General features: G+C 58.6%; 1 protein-coding gene across 1 annotated transcript; it reads left to right on the top strand.

Annotated features, from left to right (window-relative positions):
• Positions 1–386: 386 nt before the first annotated feature.
• Positions 387–8,507, top strand: Clcf1 (cardiotrophin like cytokine factor 1). Its single transcript, XM_005351661.3, has 3 exons — positions 387–402; positions 6,055–6,221; positions 7,996–8,507. The coding sequence occupies exons 1-3, from the start codon at positions 387–389 to the stop codon at positions 8,488–8,490; spliced, it is 678 nt and encodes a 225-aa protein (XP_005351718.3). The 3' UTR covers positions 8,491–8,507.
• The last annotated feature ends 643 nt before the right edge of the window (positions 8,508–9,150 follow it).

A 9,150-nucleotide genomic window follows, 5' to 3' on the forward strand; every position in this document is an offset into this window, starting at 1 on the left:
CAAGGGTTTGCAGAGGGACGATGCCCTCCCTGCCCCCTCCCCCAGGAGGCCTAGGGTGGTACCGTCGCAGCCTTGCCTCACCTCACCCCCCCTCAGTGTTGTGGGAGGGAGAGGAGCCCCAGAAGCCCTCCCTTCCCTCCTCCCCCCTCTCCCCCCCACCCCGGGGAGGGCTGCTACAATTTGTGGTTACAGCTTTACACGTCAGAAAAAAAAAAGTTTGCAGAATGTCCCACACCGAAAAAAAAAATGCGAAACCGAGAGAAAAAAACCTGCGAGTGGGCCTGGCGGATGGGATTATTAAAGCTTCGCCGGAGCCGCGGCTCGCCCTCCCACTCCGCCAGCCTCTGGGAGAGGAGCCGCGCCCGGCCGGCCCGGCCCCCAGCCCCATGGACCTCCGAGCAGGTAGGAGCCAGGCGTCCGAGGCCTCGGCCTCCGCCCCCGCCCAGCGGCAGTGAGATCCGGTTCCCGTCCTCCTCCCCACCCCTGGAGCCCCACGCCGGGGCCCGGCCGGGGAGCAGAGCTCGGGCTGGGGAGGTACGGCCGGGCGCCCTCGAGAGGGGCCGGGTGGGGACGCGGCATTCCTGGAGTCCGCTCGGCGGAGCCGGGAGGTGGCCGAGAGCGCGGCGGGGAGCCTGGACGACCCGCAGACCTGGACAGGCGGCCACCTGGAGCCCCAGCGAGGCGGGGTCCCAGAGAACCCGAGGACACAGAGCCCCGCGCCGGAGTCGGGGCGAGCGACTCCGAGGCGGGCAGCGAGGGTGCGGGGGTGGGGTGGGGGGGACGGGACGCGGCGCGAGGGAGGAGGGGGCCAGGAGAGGAAGAGGGAGGGAGGGAGGCAGAGGGGGAGCCCGCGGCCGAGCAGCGGGAGGCGAGGGGAGGCCGACACCTCGGGCCGCGCCGAACTCCTTCCTCGGCCGGCGGGGAGGGGAGGAGGGCGCGCGAGAGGAGGGCGGAGGGCAGAGCGAGCCTGGCCGGGCCGGGCGGCCGGGCCGCGGGACTCCCGGCTCCTACGCTGCGCGCGGCGTGGCCGGAGCCCTCCATGCTGCCCACCGCCGCGGAGCCGGCGGCAGGTAGGGGAGGCGCGGTGGGGCGGCCGGGGCCCCGGGCCCGCGGTGGCCTGGGAGTGATTACTGCGGGAGGGGGGTAGGGGGAAGACTCAGCCCGGCCGGACCCGTCAGCGGCCCGGGAGCAGCGAGAGCTGCCGGCAGCCCCTCGAGCGGCCGCTCGGCTGGGCGGCCCGTGGCAGGAGGGCGGACAGGGCAGGGAGTGGACGCGCCGGAGCGGGCAGCGGCTCAGCAGAGCCCCGAAGCCCGGCGCCCGGACCCCGCCTCCGCCCCCACCGCCGCTGGAAAGGAGCGGACGGGGGGGCGGGGCCGGGGGCGCCGGGGCCACACAAGGGGAAGGCGCCACCGCCGCCGGGAGGGGTCCGGGATCGAGAGGTCACAGTCGGGGAGGTAGGGCCAGCGACCTGCCAACTCCCACCGCCCAAGTTCTCGGGGCTGAGCCCCTCAAGCAAAGTCCGCGCAGCTTCTTCAAAGTCCCCACACCCATGTTCTCACCTACCTTTCTATTACACTGGCTTGCAGGAGGCTTCCCTCTGGGAGACCCCCAGTTTCTGTGTTCTCCAGAGCCCATGGGCAGGAAGAACCTGCCAGAGGAGGAGGGAGGGCAGACGGTGGAGGCTTGATAGCGGCAGCCCGAATGGTGGAGAGCATCAGGTGTACCTCTTTCGCCCCTGGAATCTGACCTAGGGAAATCTCCGACGTTCATTGTGTCTGACAGGCACCCAATCCAGGACACGCTGCCATACCTCCCCCCCCCCACGGAACACAAGTTCTTATTTCCCAGACAAGTCGCACCCCTCTAGCTCTAGTGCCCCGTAGCCACACTTCATCATAGAGGAGCAACAACTAGAAACGTCAGCCACTATCACTGGGCAGCCTCAGAAGCGTCTGCCGACTGGAGTAATGGCCCCGGGCTGCACATTGTCGTGTCCAATTCGCACTTGTGCAGGCCACCCCTACACACTAGCTACTGATGCCTGACACTTCACATTCTTCCCCAGAATCCCACCTGCCTGCTCACACCCTGTCTCCTGCACTCTGCAGCTCCTCCCACACCCTCGTGCACACTCTGACCTCAACACCCTTTCCAGTTCACCCGCACCCTTGCTCTGAACTATTTCCTTCGTTTCTTTTCTGGCGGCTTCTGGCCTCAGTGGGCTGCTCAGCCTGTGGCTGTGGGCTCCCCACTGATCTCCCTGAGTGCTTCAAGAGCCCTCTTGTGGCGGGCACATCGGAGCAGCTTTTCCTCAGCCCAAGCGCGGCTCCTGGACTGACTTCACGGGGACCGATCGGCATTGCCTTCTTCTTCTTTCTCTGCCCCTGGTTTCTGCTATCTTTTGGACTAGAAAGGAAGAGGATGAGAAAGATGGGCATGTTGGAGAGAACGCGGAAAGCCCCACATGATTCGGCCAGGAGAAACTTTAGCAGGCACAGCGCTGGCTGCTCATGGAAGCCCACAGTCAATAGACGGTTCGTGGCAGAGCTAGGTCTCCTGGTTTCCAGGCCTACCTTCCCACCAATGCTCCCATCCCTCAACAGCCTTGGGGGAAGGGAACCTGAGAAGACAGAAGCAAAGGAAGGAAAAAAATAGAAAGGGACATTCGGTCTTGAGGATGGAAAGAAAGGTCTTTCCCTGGGTAGGATCCCTGGATCTCACACCCCTTGTTTGGCTACTCCCTCCAGCTCCCCTCAGTGGACTTCTCCAAGGTCACCCGGATGCTGGTTTTGGTCTGAATTGAGGGCAGGACCTTTTCTCTGGCTCCCATATTCAGCCTAGACTATAGAACTTCTGGACCCAACTATAGGACGTACAGCTGTTAGCCCCTAGTCCCAGGTGCAGCCTTCCCCCTCAACCCTGGACATCTGCACTGCTGAGCCCCCCACCCTCACTGAGGGTGGTCAGCCTATGAGATGGGCCAGGAGCTGAGGGGAGGTTGGCTAAAGGCCTGCCTGTGTAGCATGTGGGGTGGCCCTTGGGCTTGATGGGGCTAAGGCAGTGTGTGTGTGTGTGTGTGTGTGTGTGTGTGTGTATGTGTGCGCGCGTGCGCGTGCATGAGGGGGCCTTGTTTCCCAGGGCCCAGGGATCTGGATAGAATTAGGGGCTGGCCCTGGTAGGGGCCAGGATGGGGAGTGTAGGGGTGCTGCAGCAGGAAACGTGAGCTGCACTCATTAGCTCCTCGTGCTCAGCCGGATTTATAAACACAAGGAGAAGGGGATGTAAACAATCAGTGGGCAGCAGCCAGAGGCGGGACTGGGCTGGGGGAGGGGGCTGCGATGCAGCCTGATGTGGGGTCCACCTGCACACTGTGAGCTGGAAAGGGAAGCAGAGAGCTGGGCTCTGGGCAGGGGGAGCCCCTGGCTCTGTGGTCACACTAAGCTCAGGTGTTCTCTGTGCAGGCCTTCCAGCTTGGCTGCCTGAGAGCCGGGCACATCTTACCCTGATCAGAGCTGTCACAGGGCAGCTGTCCTGTGCTTTGCCTGTCCTTTCTCCTCTCCTGGGCTCCACTCTGATTCCTACGGTTGCTGCTCCTTTCTGCTTCTCTCCAGGACTGGTCGGTCAGTAGGCTCCTTCTGCTCTCCCGTGTCTCCCCCCCCCCCCCAAGCCTGCAGTGATACAGTTACCTCAGAACTGAAATATTCCTGGAAACACCGGCCCCGTCTGGTTAATTTCATGAGCCGTTTTTCTGCCCAGATGACTTAGCTTTTGTTTATCCAAAGGCTTCTTCTCCCCCTGTTGTCCCCGTGTAAGGAGTTTTCTCCCCAGGGATATCCACAGGGCCCAGGAAAGAAGGGGGAAACAAGCTTCAGGTTGGGCTCCTGCCGTTATGGGACAGACAGAGCCGGGTCCAGGATTCCCAATGACGGGGCTGCCTCTGGCAGGGTCGGGTGAAGAGGCCAGCCAAGCCTCCAGTTTCTGCTTTGGCAGGACTTTGGCAATGCTGCTAACTTCCAGCAAAACCATGCTTCATCTTAAAAACTGTCTTGAGGCTGGGAGGGCTGCTGCGCAACTCATGGCTCTAGTCTCCAAACTAGCCCTCCGTGATAGCCGCAGGATCTACAGGGCGTTTGTCCAGATGTCCAGGGCTTGGTACAGAGGACTTGGACATACCTGGGGATTCAATAATCAGGGACTAGAAAGGAAAACAGAGTTAAGTAAGAACTAGGGCTGGAAAGGACCAAGGAAGGAACACGGAAGAAAGTGGAGCCCGTTTGCCCAGGAAGCAGCTGAGTGTCTGATCCTATGGTCTGAAACACGTGAACTTGCACACGCGTGCACATACAAGCTAAGATCCTTTCATTCCAATGACACGGGTTCCTGTGTGTGACTGGACACACACTCTTCCCATGCTCTGCCTGCAAAGCTGACTTAGTCAAGCACCTGAGAGTCTGTAAGGAGTACCAATGCCACAACAAAAATCCACAACTGCTTTCTGGATTCTGTATAAGACAACAGTCCTGGATAGTGACTTCTCATGGCTCCTAATGACAGACTCTAACCATAGTCTTAACTTCAAACCTACCTGAGTCTGACTACAGTCAGATTGTTAAACCTATCCACTTGTTTCTAAGCCATGTGTCGTTACAGAAGAATCTGGAAGTACAAAATGTAAACTAGAGCAAAGAAACCACTTGACCTCATACCTATCCAAGCTTAAAACCCAAACTATCCCTGCTTTGTGTGACATGCCAAACACCATTCTGTCTGATGTGTAAAGCAACAAATTCACAGATTTTACTCTCAGCTAACCTTCTGCCTGCCCAAACTTAACCACATCCCCTTCCTGGACTCAAATCTCAACCACACTCACTCAACCAAATCCCAAATCCAAATTCATCTGAAATGTTAAGACTAGCCTAGTCTTTAAACCTAACCTAGCCCACAGCTAATTATATTCCTACCCTATCCTAGCCCAGATGGGTGCTGATTTTGATCTTGGATCTCACTTAAAAAGCCCTTTAGAAAAGTGTTTCCCACTTGACTCTGGCCCATCTAATGGCCTCAATTCCTGGTTTCTGGGACAATCAAACCTTCCGTTGTCTTCTGTGGGCCAGGCTTCCTCTTTATACCTCTGTCCCCTTGGTGTCCCCTCCAGCATCCCAGACAAAGACAGGGCAGACATTGGCAGGCCTGTTGATACAGGCCTGTAATCCCAGCTGCTCCGGAGGCTGAAGCAGAAGGATCGTAAGTTCACAAGTAGCTTGGGCAACTTAGGAAGAACCTGTCTCAAAAAACAGAAAAGAGCTGGGCCATAATTCAGTGGTAGAGCACTTGCCTGCTTGTCCAGGCCTTGTGTTTGATTCTAGCACTGCAGGGAAAGACAAGGGGGGTATCAAACTTGTTCCTAAAGGGAATACTACATCTTGAGATAACTCCATCAGACCCTCATCACACCTAGGAGTGATATCCTAGTGTATACTTACCACTTCTCGCTCCCCAAGCCATCTTGGATCCTTCAGCCTGACCTTGGCTGGGAAACCCTACTCCTACCTCTCCTGGTTGCAGCCTCTCTCTTCACTCTTCCACAGGGCTCACTGCTCACAGCTCGCCAGAATTAACATATGCCATATCCCCAGCCCTTTGTTCCTGCTGCAGTGGGACTAGAGGGCATGGAGAAGAGGCCGGGACACACCTAGAACTCTGGCATAATGTCATAAAGTCCCTCGCGCCTGGTCTGCCCTTCTGAGTACACGCTTGCACACAGTTTTGGCACATCCAGGGACATACATGCCAGAGACTCAGCTGACAGATGCAGCCAAGCATCTACTGATAGACACAGATGCCAGGACTTTGTCCTTGTGCACACACCTCCACACATGCTCTTGGACCAGAACTGTTTCCCTTCCTCCGTCCCCTCCACCTCCCATCCGGTCTCTCAGCCTCACCCCCCTTCCTGGCCCAAGGTGGGGACAGACACCTGAGGGGCTGCCAACTGTTTCCCTGCTTGGGCGCCGGGCCCACCCTCATACTTCTTGCCCATCCTGTCCACAGGGGACTCGTGGGGGATGTTAGCTTGCCTATGCACAGTGCTGTGGCACCTACCTGCAGTGCCAGCTCTTAATCGCACAGGAGATCCAGGGCCTGGCCCCTCCATCCAGAAAACCTATGACCTCACCCGCTACCTGGAGCACCAACTCCGCAGCTTGGCTGGGACCTATGTGAGTATCCTGTCCCTTGTCCATTTACTTTGGGCACTAGATAAAGAGGGAAGAGGAGAAGCCTTTGGGAAGAGGGAGCATGGTGCAGGGGTCCTGGTGAATGATTGGGTGATGAGAGGCCCTTTGGGTCCACACGGTTTCTCCATCTGGCCTATCTCCTGCCCTTCCCTCTCAGGTGCGCCCCCATCCTGGCCCCAGGACTAGGCATGTGGGCAGGCCTCGAACCCGCCTTGGCCCATTGCCCCACTGGCTGCCAGCCCAGCTGCCTGCCTCCCCCTGGGGGCTGGGGAAGTCTCCTCTGTTTACACCGTGTTGTGGTGTCTCTTGCAAGGGTGGGGCTGGGTGGGGATGGAGGGGCCCCACCTTCTATGCTTGTGTTCCAGCTTGACTCTGCCCCCAGACCTGGGGCCCTGCTGTTCTAGACCCATGGGCCTCCCTCCATCTGCCTCTCCCATCCTTCACAGGCCTCTTGGGGAGCGGGGGTCGTAGGAGAGGTCTGCAGAGAATCCAGGGCAGTCTCAGCAAGGGGTTAGGGGTATGGAGGGTGGTTCTACCATAAGAATTTGAGGGTAGTCCAGAGAGGTTCATAGAGCCCAAGAGAGAAGGGAAGAGGATAGGAGGCGCTGAGGACCATGGGGAACAGCCCCCTCTTCCCGTGTTCCTCTTCCATATCCCAGACCCTACTCCCGAGCCAGGGAAGAAAAGGGGAGGAGGGTGGCGGGGGAGCTGGCTCCAGCCCCAGGATACACCGAGGAAATTAGTTTGTCTCTGTGCTTGTCAGCGTGTGAACCTCCCCCTGGGCCCTTGCCTATCCCAGGCCTCGCCCCTCTTCTCTCCCCCTCCCAGATGCACATCTCCCATGTCCCCTTCCCTGGGCCTCAGGCCGATCCCCTGAGGCATTGGCAAGGGCTTTGCCCTCTTCCTATACTGTACTGCCTTGCATGCCCTGCCTCCTTCCCCTCTTGAGATGTCCTCAGTTTCTCCCTTTCGCAGCTCTGCTCCTAGTGACTGAGTCCTCTTCTCTGGGGTGTCGGTGAGTATCCTACTATCCCCTGTCCCTTTTGCTAGAGGAACCGGGTCTGTCGAAGAGGAGTTTTGGTGCCACCCGACCCCTCGGCCTTTGATACAGATTCTCCTCTGGCTGGTTTCCTGCACAGAAAACCTCTGCTTGAGTCTGCTACCCTTTCTAATTCCCGACCCTTCTCTCCGGACATCTTCTGCCAAATTTCTTGAAGGAATCATCTACACCCTCTGCCTCCACTTCCTCTCCACCCACTCCTTCCTTAACCCCCTGCAATCTGGCTTCCAGGCCCCAGCAGCCGCCTCTCCCAGGTCACCAGGCATCTTCTCACCAAACCCGACAGCATTCTCTGAGGCTCATGCTCACGTTCTGCAGTGGCCTGCGGAGCTCTGCTGCCTTCCTGAGCTCTTCCCTGGCCTGCACTCTCAGAGGCCACCTTCTGCCTCTCCAGCCTGGCCTCCAGGTTCCTCAGGGTCTTCTTCTTCTCTGCCCTGCCCTGTGGTGGGCACTCTCCGCCCAGCCAATCAGCACATCTTCCTGAGTGGCTCCTTCGCGGTTTTCTCTTTCTGCACCTCTCCATAGGAGAGGCCATCACCCCACTGCTTCACCTGTCACCTCCATGCAAACGACACACTTGCTGGAAAAGCTCAGGAGGTCTATGAAGAGGGCTACCATGTTTGGGAGGAGGTGTCTCTCTGGTGGCAGGCTGCCAGTCTGCCCTCCTCCTTCCCCATCGCCCTCTCCTTTTCACAGCTGAACTACCTGGGGCCCCCTTTCAACGAGCCTGACTTCAATCCTCCTCGGTTGGGGGCAGAGACCCTGCCCAGGGCCACTGTCAACTTGGAAGTGTGGCGAAGCCTCAATGACAAACTGCGGCTGACCCAGAACTATGAGGCCTACAGCCACCTCCTGTGTTATTTGCGCGGCCTCAACCGTCAAGCTGCCACAGCTGAACTGCGGCGCAGCCTGGCCCATTTCTGTACCAGTCTCCAGGGCCTGCTGGGCAGCATTGCAGGAGTCATGGCAGCTCTTGGCTACCCACTGCCCCAGCCTCTGCCAGGGACTGAGCCAGCCTGGGCCCCTGGCCCTGCCCACAGTGACTTCCTCCAAAAGATGGATGACTTCTGGCTGCTGAAGGAGCTGCAGACCTGGCTGTGGCGCTCAGCCAAGGACTTCAACCGGCTTAAGAAGAAGATGCAGCCTCCGGCAGCTTCGGTCACCCTGCACTTGGAGGCCCATGGCTTCTGATCTCTGACCCTTAGCTCCCCCAGACCCCCTGCCCCAGTCAGCTGTGCTTCCATTCTGGGGTGAAACCCCTGCATACCAACATTTGTTGAGCCAGGAAACAGACAGTGGCAACTCTGTCCTCCTCTGCCGTGGGTGGGGAGTGTGAGCCCTGTCCCTTGACTAGCTCCTAGAGTCCTAGGGTCTCAGAAAAGGTGGCACCATCCTGTTTCCACAGAGGTCATGCTTGAGGGAGTCAGATGGCTCAGGCGCGTATAAAGGTGCTCCCTGCTCTCTGCTCACCACTTGCCAGTGCCCACTCCATTCCTCAGGTGGCACTTGCAGAAACACACCTGGAGGGCATGGGTGGGGCCACTGTAGCATGTGCCTTTCTGGGCTGAAGCCCCTTGGCTTCCCTCCCTCTCCTTGGATGGGTGTTGCTCCCCTACCCCAGTAACTACATATCCAGTTCAGGAAACAAGATGACCAGTCTCAAGAAGGGTGTGATAGAGAGTGAGGGGTAGGGTCTGTGCTGGAGGCAGCCTAGAAGCCAGAAGATGTAACACTAAGAGAGGTGGGCAGGGACGGACCAGACCCAGCAGTCACCAAGGCGATTGGTGGCAAAGGGCGGAAACCCAAAGCTTTGTTGAGCATCAGGACCTCGCCTTGAATTTTCTTGCCGGC

The sequence above is a fragment of the Microtus ochrogaster genome, chromosome 8 (genome assembly GCF_000317375.1).
Source record: "Microtus ochrogaster isolate Prairie Vole_2 chromosome 8, MicOch1.0, whole genome shotgun sequence".
Lineage (NCBI taxonomy): Eukaryota > Metazoa > Chordata > Mammalia > Rodentia > Cricetidae > Microtus > Microtus ochrogaster.